Raw genomic sequence first — 22434 nt, forward strand, 5'->3', positions numbered from 1 at the left:
AGTGAATTGTCTCAATCATTCTATTACAGAATTTAAATCGGGCCAATTGTTTTGTTGGATCTCTTCACTCCACGATGACCTTTATTTCTTTTAGAAAGTTGATCAATGCACAATGTTTGGCCCCCTCAAATTTTGGGGTTCGGCATACCATTGACACAATATAGGCTTTTGAATTCGAAAAAAAAAAGTTAGCGAAATTGTTATCAGGTTCTACCATTTTCTTCTGAATATCATTTCAGACTACCATTATTATTATATACAATGAAAGAAAAATCATGAAGCTAAAACATTTCTTTTTACTGTATCCTACTGGTAAATTAAATTAAATCATATTGGATGGCTCAGAATGGAATATCAGATTCTTACTTGTTCTTCTTATTACTTATCTATTATTTTCATTGAGTGTGATCTTGACCTTTCATCACAATTATCAATTGTAATGGTGAGAATTTGAAAAAAGTCCTTTTCAGGCCAATAGATCATCAAGGCACTGCAACACTGCTTCAGATTCCAGAATTTGAGGAGCTACAATCTCTTTGTTATTGAACCAATCTCTCAAATAAAATTGACATTTGTTTAATAAAGATTATTGAAGCTAGCCTTTGTCAAAATTTTGTTAATTTTTGCCAGAGTGGAATTTGTGTAGTGCGCTTGTGAAGTTTGACAGGTTTGCTTTTCAGTGGAACCCATTTTATGGTGATTTTTATAAATATGATAGCATGCATCTAAGAAAATGTTTAAAGGTAAATTCAACGTGGACCTATATATTCCCCATGCAGTAGGTAGTTTCGGGTACGGGGTATAAAATGGCCTATGTAGGCTACATAGAGCAATCTTCAAATTAATTTGCATAAGTTGACAATGAACAGGAAGTAACAAGCCGGGCGTGAATTACGAAGCTATTGTCCTGACTTGGGAAAGGGAATCTTTCGCACAGGGGAAATTTCGCGCTGGCCAGTGTAGTCTGCGGGCGCAGACATTAAGTTTCGCATGTGGAGTTCAGCTCATTTCCAATGAGTCTATTCTCTATACCAATTCGTCCAATTACCAACTCGTCTCCAATCATTGTAATGGTCCATGGGCGGAAATCCCAGGGGGGACAGGGGGATGTGTCCCCCCTACTCAAAATAGTAGGGGGGACACAATATCAAATGTCCCCTCTACTATTTTGGGTCTTTGGTGATGCTAAGAAATATATCACTCAAAATGTGAATAAAACGTGCGGACGAGATGACCCCTTTTTTTTGCTTGTCAAATTTTCCAGACCCTTGTCCCCCCTACCTTTTGGGAGAGATTTCCGCCCCTGTAATGGTCCACCACCAGTTAGTCTGTTATGTATAGGGTCTCATATCACTAATGGGAATAGATTATTGGTTAGAGACGAAATAGACGAAGATGGCAATAAGACAAAATCGAGTGATCATTGGACCAATATGATGGTTCCAATTTTGATGGATGGAGATAAACATGATGGACGAGTTCCATTGCAATAGACGAATAGTAATTTACCGATTAATACACACTGCGGAGCGAAGTTGAAAGGGGAGGATGGGGGAGGGGCACTATCGTAAATTCCAAAATAAAATAACATATCCACATTTCTTTCTAAATGACAAAACGCACAGTTTATTATGATAAGGGGATCAAACCAGGTCCATGATCAAACCAAGCCGGGGATCAAGGAAGATCATGACGATGGAGCGTATTTTCAGTTTTTTTTGGGGGGGAGGGGCCGGGTAGAAAAAAAAGAACAGAGAATCTGAAGCAAGATTTTTTTTCACAATAATACGGTTTTGCTCGATTTGGGAAATCAGGCCTTTTGAAATGTGTATTCCTTAAACTTACTTCGGTAAACGGTCTATTCTGGCGCTAATTACAAGACTGGATCTATTTATGTTTATAGACATGACATTGATGAAGAGAAGATGATCGTAGGGAGATTCCCTCACGAACATTAAAACGAATCACCTGGAGGGAACATAATAAAAAGGCGGGGGGGGGGGGCTGCGTGGCAGTCACGGTCCCGCATTTTTCCAGAATCATGCAGGATATACAAAAGCGTAAAATGACGCTCTGATGATTTTTTTTGCATTGTCAACTCCATTCCCCAACTTTGGCTCGCCCCCACACCCCTCCCACTTTCAAAATCGTTCAGTGGCCCTATTATGCTCAGGTTATAGGCCTATTGTGCCATTTTTTTTTGCTTCCGCAAGGGCACTGATAATAATACACCAGCATCTGGTACTTTTTTATGCATAAAAGGGTCTTGCCCCCTCCCATAAGTTCATCCACATAACTCAATAACCCCTCCCCAACACAAAAAAATGATAATAAAAAAATTAAAAAATAGAAGAAAATCTATAACAAACTTTCATCCCCTCCCCCATAGGCGACTCCATGTCCCCCTCCAATTGAAAATTTGTTGGTAGCCTTCATGATATCGACGTTCGTAACGAGAATAATTACCCAATATAACACGACTTTAAAATCTATCTTTCTACATGCATGTATCTTTATAGGAATCATGCAGTATGGGCTACATCCGAAAAGCACGCCCCATATTTCCTCCGTCATGAGAAGGCGTTTTCTTTTCTTATTGCCACACCCCAGCCATGTCGATAATAAAAATTGCTGAGATCATATAAGGACAGATGGATTTTTAGTAAAAAAAAAATCAGGGGCCACTGGTGGATCCAGGGGGAGGGGGGGGGGGCACAGGCAGTCAGTGCAGATTGAGGTTGACATTTAGGGAAAAAATCTTTAGTTCTTGGGGAGCAATATTTCTGACTCCTTTTGTAGTACAAATAAATTTTGACATTATTCACAGGATTTGTGCATTGTTGTTTTTTTTGCAAATTCCTTTTCCTAACTTTTTTCTTTCCCCGTTTTCTAGTGATGACAATTTTGGGCGTCATCTAATTTGTGTTGTGTTGTTTTAGACAGGCAGGGAAGAGTAACAATAATAATAATACATGAGATTTGTATATCGCACTTTCCATCTTGATTGCTCAAGACGCTTCAGAGCAGTACAACAAAAACTATTTACATATAATACATGTCTGAGAAATAAGTCAATGTCTAAAAAAAAAACTCTTTATGTTTTCAGGTTGCCCTTGAAGGTGGTCAATGAAGTCTGGGTTTTCAAACTGTGTGGGAGAGGATTCCACAGGCTATATAGGCCCTGCATGAGCAAAAGCTAGGCCCGTTCCCCGCATGATTTCTTATAGCAACTGGAATTTGTATAAGAGATTAGATGATGAGGATCGTGAATTTCTAGAGGATTGGTAATTATGCATCAAAGATCCATTGTAAATGGGGGAAGTTCCATTGAGTATAGGGGAATTAAAAAAGGAAAAAATATCAGCTAGCGCTTTCGAACTCCCATAATATTAGGAAGATATACCCCATCCTTGTTCTGATTACAAAATGAGCTTTGAATGCCCCGTTTCTTGATCCGATATAAAAACAAGAAAAACAGTTATAGCGCTAGATCGCTTGTTTTAGTGCGATCCAATCGACCCTATCTTTACAATTCTCTTACATTGTTAATAGGAAGATACCGAAAATCATTTGTTCCTATGTCATGCTGAATAAAAGTGTTTGATGTTTGATTTGTTATTTTTATTACGTCTTAAAAGAATGGTCCGGGCTGAAAGTGTGTTTAGCTTAATAAACAGAGTAGAATCTGCTGAGCGAAATGCCAAAAAATTCATCAAAATCGGATTACAAGTATTATAACAAAGTCATTGAATCTTAAAGTTTAGAAATATTTTTTGAAAACAGTCGTCATGAATAGGTGGGATGATGATGTCACATCTCCACTTGTTCTTTTGTATTTTATTATATGAAATTAGGTTTATTCAAATTTTTCCTACAAGAACTAGAAAAATTGGATTGACAACTGATTTAATGCATTAGATATTTATTGCTGCAACCTATTTTATTATAAGGGAGATTCACAAGTATAAAATAATGAAAATATTATGATTTTATGTAATAAAATAAGAAATCTGAAAACGGACATTATCAGGCCACCTAATGAATATTCATGACGACTATTTTCACAAAATATTGCTAATTTGTGATATTCCAACCTGAAAAGCGGACTCAGATCAGCAATGTTTGTAACCAAGGACAGAATGAATACCCAATACTAAACAATAATTCGAGCGCGAGCTCAAAATTTTGTGATTTTCTATTTTTAATGTATAATGTTTTACTCCAGATAGGGTATTTCATTCTGCAAAAGGGGCACATTTCATTTTTGAAAAAAAAAAAATTGCGGGATTTTTTTTTTGGTGGGGGGGGGGCGGGGGCAAGTGCCCCGTGCACCCCGGATCCGCCGCCCTGAACTCGTTTCTTTACTGATAGTAGTATACGACCTACTCGCATTTCTACTGAATTTCGAGTTTCAATTGAAGAGCTCAAAAGGGGTTGGATACATTTTTCATCATAATTGATTATTTTTTGTCTCAATGTATAGATAAGACCTTTTATTACATGAAGCTATATAAGATGATACCAAAGAAAAGTTGAATTCCCCATTAAAAGTGAACAAAAATGGCAAAATCACCTTTTCCAAAAGGAGTTGGGTCCACAAAGAAATTTCTGGGAAAAGAATATTTTAAATAAATATGAAGACAGGCTGATTTCTTTAACCCAATTTTATGTTCCCATAGTAGGGTATCATGAATTTTACTTCGCATAAGATTGCAATACAGGGGGAATATAAAAACAACCTTGGAGTGGACCCAACCTCTTTTGCAACTATATGCTCACAATATTTTAATGTTTCACAATGTGGATGAATACAGACGAACTTGAACTTGTACCAATAAAAGAGAGGTGACGTGGGTGAAGTTTGTTTTTTCAATGGCGACCAGTCATATTTGACTATTACCGCCAACTCGTTAGACCAACTAGTTTTTTTTTTCTTCGACGTGTCTTTAAAAATCGTTCCTCTCCTTTATTTCCCCCTCTTTTTTTTAAATGATAAAGACTATCGTATCTTACAGGTTACCGCATGATCCCGTCCTTTCTAACGACACCGTCCAGACATCGTCCTGTCTCTCCGGTGTAGACAGGGGGCTCCCTTTGGGATACTCTATAGTCTTGAAACTCGAAAAAGAAATAGAAAAATGAACTGTTATATAGAGCATTTTCCCGTGAAATGATCTCGCATATACTAATCAAATACATGTATGACTGTTTTGTTTTGTATAGAAAAAAAAGATAAAATTTGATATAGGGAGGTTCGGATGATTCGAAATTTATGGGGGCATCCAAAATGAGGGCTTTAATAAATGAAATGGTGCATTGTTAAATCAAGGTTGTAAGTAAGGTGGACATTAGTCTGCTGGGCAAACCCTTCACTCGAAATAAGGGTCTGAATGTGCAGCCTACTCATGCCTTGTGTACTGAAGGCCGCTCTCTCGCTAACAGCAAGTTTTCTATGTGCTAGTCTTTGCGTGGAGGCACACTTGTTGATCAAAGTTCCAATGAGGGTCTGTGCCTGCAGACTAGGTGGACATGGAGATGGAGTTAGTAAACAACATACATATATATATACACACACATGCATAATTATACATATTTTACTGTAGTACTAGTATTCGGTCAATTAATGCTATAATCCACCTCATGAATATCAACTAGCTCGTCGATCCATATCATCAACGCCGCTTATTGATATGCAAATACGAAAACGTCCCGAAAACCAATGGTACGATTTGATTGGGCGACCGCTTATCAATATGCAAATAAGAAAGCGAATCAGCTCGCCGTACACACACAAACAATCAAGCACTCGTACACAAACCTTATCACACAAACTCACTCTAAACACGTCCACATGTATGTACGTACAAATAGCTTTATTTTGGTTTTGAATTCCGCGCGGTTGTTTTCGTATGCTTATCCTCATCCGTTGCTTCGAGTTTGTTATATTTTCATCGAAATTCTGACATTTTTTGCGACAAATAGGACACATAAATTTATATGTAAAGAAAGTGATATTTTCGTGTCTTTTGATTCAAGTTTTGAATCCCCGATAATATTTTTGCGGTAGAATATTTCTATATTGCTGTAGCTGTAGGCCGGAGCCAAGGCTATATATCTCGGCATGAGTACTCCTCCGAGCCGTCGCCTACGGTGGTCTCTTACTAGGGATCTCTCGGGATCGAGTGATGATGACTCAAGTTCAAGTTGTTTGTACCTGGTTGTGAATGGGTCGAAAGCACGATCAAAGAGAACCAAGGCAACCTACGACCACCTTTCTGGGCTTCAGCGAAGGGATGATAAGGTGCTGGTGAGTAAACGCTTCACAAAAATTCACTGTCTAATTAATAACGAACTTAAGCTAAGTTACAATGTAGTGTTTACTCAGTCACAAGAACTGTACTACTACTACTAGTCTGTAGTAGGCATCTCATTCTCGGCTCTCACCCAGTTCAGGCGGTGATTCCGAAATATTTGCGATTTATTTTTAATTGCATTTTTCTGTTGCAATTTTACAACTGATCAGATAGATCAACGTTAGTTATAGCAAATCAGATTAAACTTAAGTTCTTGTTTCAAAGGAGCAGATTATCAATCAATCACTGACTAATTTTCAATTGCAAGACTTATGATTGATTTTTATTGACTTGCAATTGATCGCAAGTTTTTATTAAGTAAAGTTTTTGCAACACCTGATTTAATATATAGACCAAAGCTTCAGTCTCTGTTAGTGTATTTTGGTTGTTCCGCTGAACTACGTTGGCTCCACTCACCAATACAGCTATGTCAGAAATTGTTGAATAAATCCCCAGAAATTATATTCCTGTCTACCCACTTGTTCACTGCTACCATCCTGCCTGTGGGGAATCTACAGGTAGGACTATGGTATGCCAATGTTGTACATAGCACACACTTTAAAAAATCATTTAAAAATCACTTTTGTGACCAAAATTACTAGTTTCAATACAGTTGCAATTTATTTTTCATTAGTTAGTTGGGAATAATTTTTGTATTCACCAGAGAGCTCAAAAACCTGAATTTTTGGCATATTTTTGTGTACGCCCTCTATTGGTGGAAAGTAACATGGCAAGAAAATTTTCATTTTTTGATCTCTATTTTTAATTAAGAAAAAATGAGTTTTGTGATTCTCAGTGTTGTGTGTTAGTTACATCCAATAAAAGCACATGGTTGTAAATATTGTAATTCTTTTTGATTTATAATAAAAACAGAAATAAAAGCAAAATTCTATAGTAATATAATAAATATAATTTCAAGCAAGTCTGAATTATCTAAATTTAACTTTGTTTTTCTAAAAACTCTTTAGTATTGCTTCCAACGATTTCCTATCAAAGTTACATTCTGATACCAGAATTCGAACTAAAAAAAAATTCAAAAGAAGTTTGGGTTATTGGATTCAGTGGTCTGGCAGTCAATCTGTGGGATATCTTGTGCTTTAAACTGCATCCTCAATTTCACTCCTTCCTTAATTGTCAATTTTCATGAAATTTGGAACACATTGATCTTGGGGTATAGGTGTACAATATACATTTTTCGCATGCATTGAAAACTGTGTTGCCATTACAATGGTATTATGTAAAAATCTTAAGGTTCTGAATACTTCCTCAGCTTTTAATTTTCATGAAGTCTTTTACACACATATTGGTCTTTGAGACCGAGTATAGGCTACATATACATATTGGTGTCTGAGATATCTTGTTTCCATATAGGGCAAAACTTAGGTAAAATATTGTGGTTTAAACTTTGTCATTAGTGGCCTCAAAGGTCAAGTCCACCCCTGAAAAATATTGATTTGAATAAATACATGAGAGAAAAATCAAACTAGCAAAATGCTGAAAATTTCATCAAAATCGGATGTAAAATAAGAAAGTTATGGCATTTTAAAGTTTCGCTTATTTTTCACAAAACAGTGATATGCGCAATTCAGTGTCATGCAAGCAGGTCAGTCAGTCAATGATGTCCATCACTCACTATTTCTTTTGTTTTTTATTGTTTGAATTATACAATATTTCATTTTTTACAGATTTGACAGTAAGGACCAAGTTGACAAAATCATATAGTATTAAACAATGCCAATTCCACATGTTCAGGGAGGAATAATCACTTTTTCACTTGAGAATGAGGGGAAAATTAGAATATTTCATATAATAAAATACAAAAGAAATAGTGACTGGATGACGTCATCAGTCTCCTCATTTTCATACTGACCAGGATGTTTTGTGAAATTAAGTGAAGCTTAAAATGTCATAACTATCTAATTTTACATCAAATTTTAATGAAATTTTTAGTGTTATGCTTGTTGGATTTTTCTCTTTATAAATATCTAAATCAACTTTTTGTTAAGGTGGACTTGACCTTTAAATAATGGCAAAAACACACAGGATTACTCATTTCAGATCAAGCTATTGGTTTTTCAGTGTGCATGAAAGTTGGTACTAAGATTGGTCTTGGGGAAAACAATTCCCTTCTCAAAATGTGTTTGAAATTGCTTTGCCATAGTAAAAACATGGCAAACTCCAGGAAAAATACTTGCTCTTACTACTTTGCAGTTGGCACATTCGTCTTGGGTAAGGGCATGCAAGATCATTTTGCAAGTGTATTGGAAACCTGCACTACCATGGTGATGGCATGGGGGATATTAATCAGCTTCAGTGATACATGTATTTCTACTTATCAACATCATCATTCAATTTGATCAGTCACAGCTAGAACTCAAAAAGAAATTTTGACTGAAAAGACAATGTGTTTTGAAATTGTGAATGGTATTATGTTTGTAAGCTCTTTTGGTCTGCCTTTTTAGGGAGGAAAATGTTTAGATTGGGAATTAGAATCAATGTCCTTGATCTCAAATTTTGCGCATAGCATGAGAAAAGAGACATACCGTAATATAAAAATATGATTGTGCAATTTTTTTTTTGCATTGCATATCACAGATTGCTATATGTCATTTGTAGAATTAAATATGACACAATGAAGAAATTCAGAAATATACTCAGTTAGATTGATTCTACTGTGATGTTAATTCTTTCAGTGTACCACCTCTTTATTTTTTTTGTACAGTTCACCATGGCTAGTGGTAAGAAGGTGTGGATGAATGCCAATGACATGGATGCTGATGCTGTTAGTCAAGAGTTCGATATCACGACCATAGAGGATTTGGAAACCCAAGTCCAACCTCTCCTTTCATCAACCCCAAAGACGCGACCAAGCCAGAGGAAAAGACTAAGAGTTCCAAATGAACCCAGGACAAATCAAAGCTGCAAAGGTTTGTTGGATTTCTCTCTTAACCCTTTTTTATATTCCATTTAGGGGATGGGGACTATGGTGTGGAAATGAAGCGTTTATCCTATACAAACATGATTCCTGGGGAGCGTTTCATGAAAGGACTTGTCGGATGTTTTATCCGACAGTTACTATAGTAACAGTGCTTCTCAGCCAATCAGAATTCAGGAAAGTTGTCAGATCTGACAACTTGTCAGACGAAAATATTGATGAAATGCCCCCCTGAATCATGATCTTCACAATTGTTGGCAAAGTTGCATTTCAACCAAACCCGCCATCTGTATACTCATTAAAATGCCTATAAGAATTGCAATTATGTTAAAATGGGATTTGATAAAATAGTTAAATTGCGATAGACACAAAAAATACAGATCTATAGAGATTTATGAAAAGACTTCTGCTTCATATTCTTTAATAGGAACTACATGTATGCAAATGATGTTATATGCCAAATGATAAATATTTCTTTCTCATTGTTCTTCCATTTTTAAATTAAATGCAGGTGTTGTTGAGGTTCCCATCACAATGATTACTTTAGGGAACCCCATGAAATTACTGATAAAATGTAACACAAACAGAGTGGAAATGTATAAGCAGGCCTTGTTGGACAATCCCAATATGAACATACCAATCCTGCCTGTAATGACAGAAGATGAAGCATGGGATGAGGAAACTGCAGAAGAGTCTCAATACATGCTCCTTGGTGGCTGTAATCTCCTCACTGCAATCATCGACTTGGCAGGGGATGACAAGTAAGTAACTAAATTAAAATTTATATATTTCTTTGTCTTTATCCTTAGCAAGGGTACCATATTCAAAATTAGAAAATGTTTATACCTACATGTAGGTCATTTGGGTAGCTTTTAGCCCCAGCCTTTGTACATTTAGTTTTCATCACATCTGTCTAAAGTGTTTTGTATTCCTCCTGCCCTGAATGTGGTTGCCTATAAATGATACTCAAAATTTGGTTTTAAATATTTTCAATTTTTTTCTGCACATGTGCCTGTAACAAATATAGAGTGTTGCTTCTTTAGTACATTGATATCGAGGTACCTTTTGTATGTTTTAAATATTTTGGTCTTTTTCTCTCTTATCTATTTCATTTGCAGATTTGCACATTTGAGAAGATGTAAAGTTAGGGTACATGGATCTCTATCCATGGGAGATGCCCTCCACATAGGTGCCCTATTCCAGCAGGAACAGGGACTTCTTGTTGATGAGGCTCCAACCCTCCAAGCCAAGGTGGCAGTATGTAGACGTTTACTATATAGCATGCATGAGCTTGATGAGGACGCTGATGAACCACCAGCCATTGTCCAAAATACTTGGAGGAAAAGGGCAGCAGCGGCATTGGGTTGCTTGTCCTCCAACCCTAAGGTGGATATTCCTTTATACCTAAGTGTATTACTTCCTTTGAAAATGTGTTTCTGTAATAAGTATATGTGTTGGCAAAAAAAAAATAGTATTGTCTCAAATCTTTCATGAATTTCTCATACAACATGCAACATTGTTTACCATGTACATAGTATTTATTTGGATTGCTGTACATTGTACCATGTCTAATTTCCAAATCTGCTTTTAATACATTTTTTAATAGATCTGAGGATTTTTCAGATATTTGAATTTTGAAAAGCATCCTTCAAATACTAAATTCACAATGTCTAAATTCACAATGTCAAGCAAGGATACAGTTGACTCATATAGGTATAGGTATGGCTTCTAATACAGAGGCTCGCTGCTTGGATATCTAAAACATATAGTATGCTACAGTACATGTATGCCTTTACTGCTAAATAAAGAATGACATGATTTATATTATTTTTAATGATTATTTTTTATGATTCGTATTTTTTACCTCAGGATCGAAAGAAATTGGAAACAACGTTCCAGCTAGCTCTGTACAGTCGGAGGTGCTATGCGAAACTGGAAAGGATGTTCGAGCTACATGAAGAAAAGCATGGGAAAGCTCTGAAGCAAACTGTAAGTTATTTGATTCTCATTATTTTGTGATCTATTTAGAAATAATATCTGTTCTGAGGGGCATTGTAAATTTTTGTAATTATAATTGCCTCACCTTTAGCTTTGTATATATTCTTTAGAAATATTGCGTACTGATAACTGATGAAAATGGCATGGGTTTTTAATGAAGTGCATAATTTTTTGTATATTTCACATTTGTTTCAGAAATTTGAACTTTTTGAGATTGTTTTTGTCATCTTTCGCACTATTTGAAAAAAATAAAGGTGCTGCTAGCCTTAAAGGGCAAATGAATAGGAGTATGAATGGAATTTCCATCTTCACTATTCAATTCAGAATTTTACTGTAAAATTTGTTCACATTTACATGGATTTTGACTTAGTAATAGAGGTTTAACCCCAAGAAGACGGGTCTCAACATTTTTCGTGATAAAACTGCTGCTCGAAAGTTTTGACTGCCATTCTTTGATCGCTCGCTGACTTTTTACTTTCAAGTCTCGCGCAACTTTTTTGAGATGAAAATTGTGACCCTCAGATACGCGGTTCAAAAATTATGCAGCATTTTGTAAGTGCATGCAGACCCAAAATTGCTAAAAAATGTGAAATTGTGGAAAATCCAATGCAAATAGTGTTTTTAGCAAGAATTCATAAAATGTATCATTAATTTTCATTATACTGCATAAAATCAATCGATTTTATCTTGTTTATGGTCAAAATAAAGTCCCAGACAATTTCCATTGAAAAAACAATAAAAAGTCGAAAAACAAAGAAATACATAATAAATTTAGAAAAAAATAGAATACATAAAAAAATAAATGTGATGTTGACATTTATGAGAATAAATTTGATGAGATGCCTATCTAGAGTATAAAACATAGCATTTTAAGGGCATTATTTCATTAATTAGAGCAAACATATGATTTTATGCATAAATTAGCATAATTAATGATTTTTCGCAGAATATGATATTTTATTTTTTTAGATAACGCTATGGGTAACGGGCGTGCCAATTTTTGCCGCGATCGACCCCCCAGTCATCTTAGGGGTCGAAATAGCCCAGTCTATTTTTAGGGTTAACCTCAACGTAGTAATCTTGTTGGTCTAAAAATGCCAAATTCTTTTGAATGAGCAATTCTCAAGAGCTTCCAATTGGGTGTTCTTCAAAGCTCTAGCAAAAATTCAAGCACATCTTATTTATTTTTTGCATACATGTATTTGAAATATTCAGGTGCTAAACTAACTATGTGCAAAATTTTGTAAAAAATGACATTGATTTCTTCTAAACTGTGGAATGTCTTTCAAAGATTTTGTAATACATGTATCAACATTTTTTAAATGTATTTTGTTGTTTTTTCGTTTTCTTATGGTCTTCTGCAGGTCTTCATGCATCTTCAAGGACTGAAAGAAGAGGAGAAATATGAGTTACTCACCAAGGTAGTGAATGGAGAAATTCAATTGGACAACATGAAATCAAGGGCTAAATTTCAGAAAGGACTTCACACAGTGCAGCGTGAGTTCCAGTTGCTCACTAAAAAAAGGACTTGGGATGAATGTAAGAGGGCATACCCTGAATATACCACAGATTCTGCCTTAGGCCAGTTTATTGGTGAGTATTGCAGTGACTTTTCATGTACCTGTCACCCACATTTGTTTTTTACAATGATTCCTCTGTTTCTTTGCCAATGTAACAATGAGAACATAGTTTCAAAGGCATGTGAAATTTTGAAAATGCATGTTAGGTCCAAATTCATTCTAAAACAATATTGAATGCAATGAGAAATCATAAATATATCATTATTTTTACTCAAACTTTTGGAATTTATTAATTATAGTCATGTATTAATTGTAAAGTGTCACCAATAATTTCCATTAGAAGAATGAATTATAAAAGCACAGATATGAATATGAAATCTAGAAAGCAGATTTGATGAATAAAAAAGGCTACAAAACGTACCTATAAAGTTATCGTTTTGGGCCTCCATTTCTTGATTTATAGCATTTCGTAGTTTGATAGTATACCATCAACTCTTTTATTTCTTGAAGCTTTCATCTGAATCTAACTGACATTTTTTTTGCCTTCATGATAATCAGATATTTATAGTATTTATGATTGAGATGATGCTACGTCTCATCAAGATGTTTTATCCTTTCTGTTTTTATGTATTAGAGAAAGCATTAATTTTTACTAAAAGGAATTTTGTTTTTACTTCACTTAGGCATGAACTTCAAAAAGTCTATACCAAGAGAATTTTTCAATTTCGTACAAGAGGTGATGGACTCACCAAGTGGCACAACCACCTCATCGAGTTTGAGACTATGTCCTGTCTCCCTTACTGTCCTTGAAGTGGTGAGATTTTTTTCCTTCTAATTAAAATATATATATACTGTAGTATCCTACTGAACTGAAGGTCATGGATGTACTTCACTTTTTTTGTTATATGCATACCAAAATCGTGTGCCTCACCCTCCATCCCAGTTTGTATTCCTTGCCTTTGACTTGTATTCTTGGCGTGGGGTACTCCTGTATAATGTGGTATGACCCCCCCCCCTCCTTTTTTAGACCTTGATTAAATTCTTCAAATTTCTACATGTTCAATATCGCTAAGCTCCAAAGACCCATTTTACCTGTTTCAGAGTCATAGTCAACTACATGAAATACAGGTTTGCAACCACTGCTGTAACTGCATTGGCCATGTATATAGAAATATTTATATAGCTCTGTGATGTACATGTATGCACCAATGATAGAGAATATATTGAGGAATTGACCACATCTACGGGTTGAATAAATATTGAGATGGCTCGCAACAAAAGTTAATCTTTCTCCGTTGTGCCTGCCATGTGCACATTGATATGGAGTTTCCACGACTGTGTTTTAATATGCCTGATAGATCATTAATTCCAAGATCCCATATTTTAAACCTAGTAGACCTCCATTTCAAGGTTTTGTGATGCATGTCCTTAAAGGCCTGCAGACCTTTACCAATACAAAGTGATGCCCTTGACATACTATAATATCTGGTTATCTTTTGCATGTCCATTCTCACTTTAACTTAAGTAATTGAAATGTACCTGTTTTCAAAATTTCATCAGAATTCTTATCTTTGTCAGTGAGTGATCAATTATAAACTCACCTTATACATGCATAGATTATCAAAATTGCAAATTGTTGTTACGTTTATATTGTCATTATTTTTCTCTTTAACATCAGGATGGAACAACTGGAATAAAAAAAGTGGCTAAGGACTTGAAAGAAGGAACAACAAATGTGGTTGTGATTACAGATGGGATCATGGTGGCATCGAGATGGCAGGAGGCATTGGAGCGAGAGGGATTCTCAATGTGTCAAGAAAGTGTGATTGTTGGAGATAATAAAGGTGAATTTTAGACCAATTTTTCATATCTTATAATGTTTTTGTTATTTTCCCCCAGATAAGTTGTATTTATTATAAATGTAAAGATATATATCATACTCTTGTATTTTTCAAACCGATTTTCTTATGGTTATTATTTAGATTCACTAAATGGTTAATACCTAGTAATGGGCTATGTTTCTTCATTTCAATTAAACACTACATGGTTCTTTTTTTCTATAAAGACTGTATAACACTATATTATATTTCTTCCTTCTTATGGCAGCTCGCTATGTGATTGCAGGAACAACTGCAAATTTGAGTCGTGGACTGGGCAATATTCTACCAGAGGCAACTGCATTCCATACCATTTTGACAGCATTTTCAGATGCACAAGACAGTATTGCACTCGCTGTACAGGATTATGGTATGTATAAATGTGAAAATCTTAAGAAAATTAAAAGAAGAAAAAAAAAGGTTTTCATATCACAGTACACATATGTCTATATTATCTATTAGAAACATTCAGAAACATTTCATCTCTCATATCACAGTATTTTTAAGGAGGGGCTGTAACATGACCAATAATATGCATTTTGAATTCGATCAGAATCTTAATATGAATTCAGATATAAGTAAAAGTAATAGTATTCTATGTAAGGTTGATTTCCTTGTAAACCTTAATTTTTTTATTTCAAATAGAAGCAAGGTTTTAGTGCCATTCTGGTGATAAATAGGTTCCCCTTTCTTGAAAGTTGGTCGTATAGTTAGTCAAGTATAACAGATCATTAGACAAGAAACTTTGGTCTTCAGTCAAAACTCATTCCATTTAGGAAATATTGTTATTTGCATTGACATCAAGTGAATGCTGATAAGGTTTTGAATGTCTGCTCTATCATATCAAATTAATCTTTGAGAAAAGGGCAAACCATTATCCCACTTCAGAAGACATGAGATTGAGATAAAAAGTTACTGACAAATATCACTTTGAGGTCGACGGTAAGGTCATTGCATATTCAGATCAAAAGAGTTCATATGTTTCATGCTGCAAAGAGGAATTTGGATGAGCTTAATAAGTGTTTTGGAACATTAAAATGGTTAATTTTGAAAATAGATTTCCTGTACTCACCAGCTATGAATCTTTGATAATCATAACAATATCATTACATGAATTCATTAAGCATTTTTCCACAGTATAAAAACAGCAACTATTATTATCATTCTGTCTATAACTCTGATATGGACTGGGTTGTGATTGCAAATAGGAATATTTTGAAATGTCGCACAGAAGTGTCAATGTAAACTCCAACCATTTAACAGCGAGTAACATATACATTATTTTGCGGTATGATCGTTAGGGCTTATTACCGAGATCATATACGACATCAGGCTTATATAGTCCACTTTTCATGCTTCATATATTTAGATACAACCATGAATGAACAACTAAATAAGGAGCAAAAAAAATATTGATTGCTTTATTGATCATTGTTTTATATGCATTTAAAATAATTAAATTTGTATGCGTAATTTGAAAATAAGCTGCATGTAATCAGAACTCCACATAAATTAACATCAAATAATCCATGCCCTTATTAAGTCAATGATCGAAGCCCATTACAAAGGATCACAAGTATAATGCAAATTACTCAATTGGTAAGCAGTTATCGTTCATTAACCCTAACAAGACGGGGGGGGGGGGGCTAATTCAGCCCCCTTTATATTTTTTGTGATAAATCAGCTGTGCAAATTGTTTTATCCCGCCGCTTGCTGACTTCATATTTTCATATCTTGCGCAAGCTTTGTGACCAAAATTGAGAGCGCTAAGTACGCGATATTGACATTACGCAGCATTTTGTAAGTGCATGCAGACCCAAGGTACCAAGATATCTAAAAAATGTGAATTTGTGTACAAATCCTATGCCAATGGTGGTTTTAGCCCAAATCCATATATGTATCATAATTTTCCTTTTACTAACAAAATAAATTAATTAGATCTTGTCTGTTGTCAAAATAAAGCCCACAACAAATTCCATTGAAAAAACAACAAAAATGAAAAAAATAAAAAAAACTGAGAAATATATGAAATTTGGAAAACAATAAATATTTAAAATAAAACACATTTGATCGGATTCCTATAAAGCATCTATGAACCCAAAATTAGTATTTGAAGGGCATTATTTAGTAATTAGAACAAACTTTTGTTGAATGTAAAAATAAATTGCATAATTAACAAGATTTTATGCAGAATTTTATCTTATAGTTTTATAGGTTAGGCCATTGGTAACGCCCATGCCAATTTCCATTGCGATCGACGGCCGAAATCATATGGGGGCTGAATAGGTCCCTTCCCTGTCTTAGGCATCAGAATAGCCCAGTCTATTTAGGGTTAAAGTGAATGGTTAATTAAATTTTAATTACTCACAGAATATAGCTTATCTTCAGCAATTCTAATCCCTGTTATTGAAATGTATTATGCAGATGCAGTTGAGGAAGATGCATTGACCCTGAATAGAATTGCAAGAAACTTGTCCATTTGTGGAAGGAGTTCTGGGAGTTCTGGAAGTTCGGGAAGTGAGTACGACTTCTCAGAAGCTGAGTCAGCAGATTGAATATGAGCAGCTAGAATATCAATCACTGTATAAGGAAGCGTTACTGTTATTAAGTAGTGCTAGGTTAGTGTTTTATGATTATGTCGATAAATCGTGGTAAGACTTACGTACTGTCAATTATGAAAAGTTCATGACTATTGAACAAAAATGCAGCTCTGTTGCTTTAAACCAATTCAAGATGTAACCCAAATGCCAACTTTCATGAAAAAGCATGGATGAAAGCCTTTATTTCCACTTCTTTGCTCTCACGGATTTGCAACTCCTGAACTTATGTAATGAATTTCAGACTGGGCTGTACAATTATCAATTAGCAATACTAGAAAGACTCTTGTTGTGATGTATTTTTCATGTGTATATTTATTAAAGCTATCCCCAGAGCAATGAGATGTAATTAAAGCATCTTGGGGGATCAATCTTGTATGTATTTGACTATTTATAACTTGTTATAATTATCCACATTCAGTTGAATGGTGTCATTGTTTTGATATTACAGTTACAATATTCAGTCAGTTATTGGTATTACTTGTCATAAGATGTATTCAAGGCAATAAGTGGTTGAAAGAAGGGAGATAAAACATGTTCATAATATCAGTTCTTGCTACTCTGTGTAATCTGTACCCTTTTATATCAAGAATGCCTGAAAACATGAATTATACAGCTATTTTATGGTTTTTAAATTTTTAGAAATTCATATATGAGTTTTTTATGATACTAAATTTTCCTCTTAGCTCATAATGATGTCTTAATTAATAATCATAATTAACATCTATGTGCACGATATAAACCTTTGTTACTTTATATTGAGAGTGCCTTAGAAATGAACAGTACAGCTATCCTATAGTTTTCTATGAGTAGTTCATTTATGACATCATTTTTCCCTTTAAATCAATGTAGGCATTATCATAATCATCACAATGCGCTAATTAACATTAACATTAACATGCAATATATAAAATTCTATGTTATTGTATTGCCTAAAACCACTTGAAAACATTGATAAAACAGCTCTTCTAAAGTTTTTCATGACAACAAATTTATTATTTTAGGATTCTTTGATTTCATTGTTTAATCAATGTTATAGTTTAAATGAGCATAATTAGCATTATGTACTAGTTAGCAAAATTATGTTTAATGAACCGACAAAGCCTGCAAATATGAATAATTAATATTTCATACAGATTTCTATGACTTTGGTCCTGCAGTTCCCATGCCTGGAGCTGATGGGAACCTAACTTTATCAATGAAATAACAGAGAAATGTATGTATTTCACCTGTATGTTTACCACAAACCAAAATATAATAAAGATGTCTATACAGTGCGTATCAAAAAAAAGTTTACACTTTGAAAAAGCCCTGGGAATTAAAAAATATACAACAAGTGGGTAAATTTTTCACATATAATCTTTGGTTTGGGTCTCATCTATCCAATGAAAGTAAAAGTTTTGTCAGAATGAAACACTTGAGTGAGCACTGTCCATTTTTGTAAAGCTCGCAGAAATCTGTTTGCACAGAAATGCTCAAGTTTTCACGCTGTGTTAAGGGGAAACGGCGAAATCAAACTTATCTTGCGAAACATTTTTCATACATTTCCCATGCACTTTTAGTCAGCTGAAATAAGACGAATCTATTCAAGCATTTATTAACAATTTTGGCACCCAAATTAAAATTTCAACACTTAGTAAGCACAACCTTTACCCTTTTTTGACCAGCTGGATCTGAGGACATAAATGAATCTGAGCAAAAGTTTATATCAGACATCTCCAGCACTATTTCACTAAGTTTTTATCATTGAAAGTAGGTTTACATTTCATTTTCCATTTAATACTTGTTTCTCCACACTTTTCTCAAGCTTGGCAATGATTAAAAAATGAAAATCAAGCTTAAGCCATTCCATGTAAATCACAGCTCAGTGTAAAGTCATATCGTCACGATGGCCTCAGTGTGTGGGGGAGAGGGGTGGGGTGAAATGTTCTCTTCGAAGTGTTTTGGGCAAGGAAACAAGTCAAAAAATGTAAAAGATATCTTCAAATCAATTTTAATTGCTAAATTCTACGTGTTCTTCATGATTAAGGTCTACTTTTATTCGCATAACTATTTCAGAGTTCTGCGCTATCATTTTTCACTAAGTTTTCAAAAGTAAGTGGTGCTCACTCCAGCGGAAATATTTTTCGACAGTTATATCGTCATTTGATTAAATGGATCTGTACTAATGTTAAAATGTGGAAAAATCTTCAGGATATTACAAATGTATAATTTTACAGGATTTTTTCAAAGTGTAAACTATTTTTTGATACGCACTGTATATTGCGCATAGATGTTAATTTGTGTATAATAACAATTATTCAATTCTTGCTACCCTCTGTGCGCTTTTTATTGAGACTTTGAATATTATGGTAAAAACACTTTTAGGTGAAAGCAATATTTCACTTAAGCAGTAAATTTGGGTATAAATGGGTACAATCTGCTTGATATGTGGCAGACACACTAAGCCTCCTAAAGTCCTTTTGAACTATACTGTAAAATGTAATGGGCATACAATTCTTGGTAGCCACAATTCATGGCCCTGGGATGAATTGGTCTGAAGCACCTCAAGATTTTCCTAGGGGTGTTGCATGTTGTATTCTCCATAAGCAGCACTCCTGTTCCTATGGCCCTTTGTTTAATTTACAACCACATCTTTTGACTATATTGGTATAAAATGCTACCTCTATTTATTAATTTTATTTACTATTTATGGTTACTCTGGTAAGATAATAGCATTTGTATAACGTCTTTGTAAAATATTGTACAAGCAATTACACTTATTCGAATCATATTATCTAAAGCTGTTATCCTTTGGATAATGTTATCTGAAGCCTGTTTCCATAACCGATTATATTATTTGAAGCTGTGTTTCTATTCGGATAATGTTATCTGAAGTTGTTTTCAATTGGAACAATGGAAGCTGTGTTTCTATTCGGACAATATTGTCCGAATCTGTGTTTCTATTCAGACAATATTATCCGAAGCTTTGTTTCCATTCAGATAATCTTATCCGAAACAGTGTTTCTATTCAGATGTTATCCAAAGCTTTGTTTTTCATTCGGATAATCTTATCCGAAGTCGTGTTTCTATTCGGATAATGTTGTCCGAAACTGTTTTTTCAGGATAATCTTGTCCGAAGCTGTGTTTCTATTTGGACAATATTATCTGAAGCTGTGTTACCTTTGGACAGTATTATCTGAATCTGTGTTTCTATTCGGATAATATTATCCAAAGCCTGTTTTATCTATTCGGATAATTTAGTCCAAAGCTGTGTTTCTATTCGGACAATATTGTCTGAAGCCGTGTTTCCATTCGGACAATATTATCTAAAGCTGTGTTTCTATTCGGACAATGTTATCTGAAGCTGTGTTTCTATTCGGACAATCTTATCCGAAGTCGCATTTTCTTCGGATACTGTTATCCGAAGCTGTGTTTCTATTCGAACAATATTATCTGAAGCTGTGTTACCGTTCGGACAATGTTATCCGAAGCTGTGTTTCTATTCGGACAATATTATCCAAAGTTGTGTTTTTATTCGCACAATATTATCCGAATCTGTGCTTCTATTCGGATAATCTTATCCGAAGTCGCGTTTTCTTCGGATATTGTTATCCGAAGCTGTGTTGCTATTCGGACAATATTATCTGAAGCTGTGTTTCTATTCGGACAATATTATCCGAAGCTGTGTTTCTATTCGGACAATATTATCTGAAGCTGTGTTTCTATTCGGACAATATTATCTGAAGCTGTGTTTCTATTCGGACAATATTATCTGAAACTGTGATTCCGTTTGGACAATATTATCTCAAGCTATGGTACCTTTGGATAATATTATCTGAATCTGTGTTTCCGTTCGGATAATGTTATCCAAAGCTGTGTTTCCGTTTGGATAATGTTATCCAAAGCTGTGTTTCTATTCGGATAATATTATCCAAAACCTGTTTTATCTATTCAGATAATATTATCTGAAGCTGTGTTTCCGTTCGGACAATTTTATCTAAAGCTGTGTTTCTATTCGGATAATCTTATCCGAAGCTGTGTTTCTATTCAGACAATATTATTATCCGAATCTCTGCTTGTATTCGGATAATCTTATCTGAAGTCGCGTTTTCTTCGGATAATGTTATCCGAAGCTGTGTTTCTATTCGGATAATGTTATCCAAAACTGTGTGTCTATTCGGATAATCTTATCCGAAGCTGCGTTTGTATTTGGACACCCTTTGGATAATATTGTCTGAATCTGTGTTTTTATTCGGATGATCCTATCTGAAGAATGTGTCTATATCAGATATTATCTGAAGCTGTGTTTCCATTCAGATAATGTTATCTAAAGCTGTGTTTCCGTTCAGACAATAATATCCGAAGCTGTGTTACCATGCGGATAATATTATCCAAAGCTGTGTTTTTAGTTGGATAATCTTTTCCGAAGCCTGTTTTTTCTATTCAGGTAATATTATCTGAAGCTGTGTTTCCGTTCGGATAATGTTATCCAAAGCTATGTTTCTATTTGGATAATCTTATCGGAAGCTGTATTTTATCTTTAGATAATATTGTCCGAATGAAAATACTGTTAGGATATTATGCAAAGGTCAACCACTTTGTACTATGTGTCAGTTTTTATTTTTACATTGTGATGCTTTGCAATGATGTTATTAAATAAGCCCTTACCTTCTATTTCACATGTTTAAATTTCTTATTATTTTTCCAGTGTGAAAATTGTTTGAAGTGTGTTTGGATGCCTTGTTGTATTTAGATGTGAACAGGTATGAAAGGATATAATTAGAATGTAAAAAAGCAGAGAACAGTGAAAGAGCATAGATTGTGAGGTTAATGGTACAAAGTTATGAAAGACTGAAGTTAACACTGGCATAGTAGTGAAAAATAAAGAACTAATGATGTTGTTCTGAATGAGATGAATGGTCGACAAAGAAAGAATTGTTGGTCATGGTGCTTGATGAAATAAGCCCTTTTTCAAGGGTAAATGCTGTTGTAAATTGATCATGAAGATGATATGATAATAAATAATGCACAGAATTGTCACATCGATTCTATGCATTTATTTTTGCTATGGAAATGTCCATGTTTTTCACAAGGAAATTGACAAGGTCAATAAAACTTCAATTTTGGGCAAAAATGAACAAAAAATTGTCCATTTTGAAAAGATATACTGTT

General features: G+C 34.5%; 1 protein-coding gene across 2 annotated transcripts; it reads left to right on the forward strand.

Moving 5' to 3' along the window:
- The first annotated feature begins 4997 nt into the window (after positions 1 to 4997).
- Positions 4998 to 18168, forward strand: LOC121430104. 2 transcript variants are annotated; one of them, XM_041627379.1, is made up of 11 exons: positions 4998 to 5341; positions 5524 to 6307; positions 9076 to 9280; positions 9800 to 10049; positions 10407 to 10674; positions 11158 to 11277; positions 12651 to 12879; positions 13490 to 13620; positions 14485 to 14650; positions 14913 to 15053; positions 17108 to 18168. In XM_041627379.1, exons 2-11 carry the CDS (start codon positions 6122 to 6124, stop codon positions 17236 to 17238), a joined length of 1827 nt encoding a protein of 608 aa, XP_041483313.1. In that variant the 5' UTR covers positions 4998 to 5341; positions 5524 to 6121; the 3' UTR covers positions 17239 to 18168. The 2 variants fall into 2 exon arrangements, with proteins under 2 accessions (XP_041483313.1, XP_041483312.1); XM_041627378.1 differs by having other exon boundaries at positions 4998 to 6307.
- Positions 18169 to 22434: the final 4266 nt, after the last annotated feature.

The sequence above is a fragment of the Lytechinus variegatus genome, chromosome 16 (genome assembly GCF_018143015.1).
Source record: "Lytechinus variegatus isolate NC3 chromosome 16, Lvar_3.0, whole genome shotgun sequence".
Lineage (NCBI taxonomy): Eukaryota > Metazoa > Echinodermata > Echinoidea > Temnopleuroida > Toxopneustidae > Lytechinus > Lytechinus variegatus.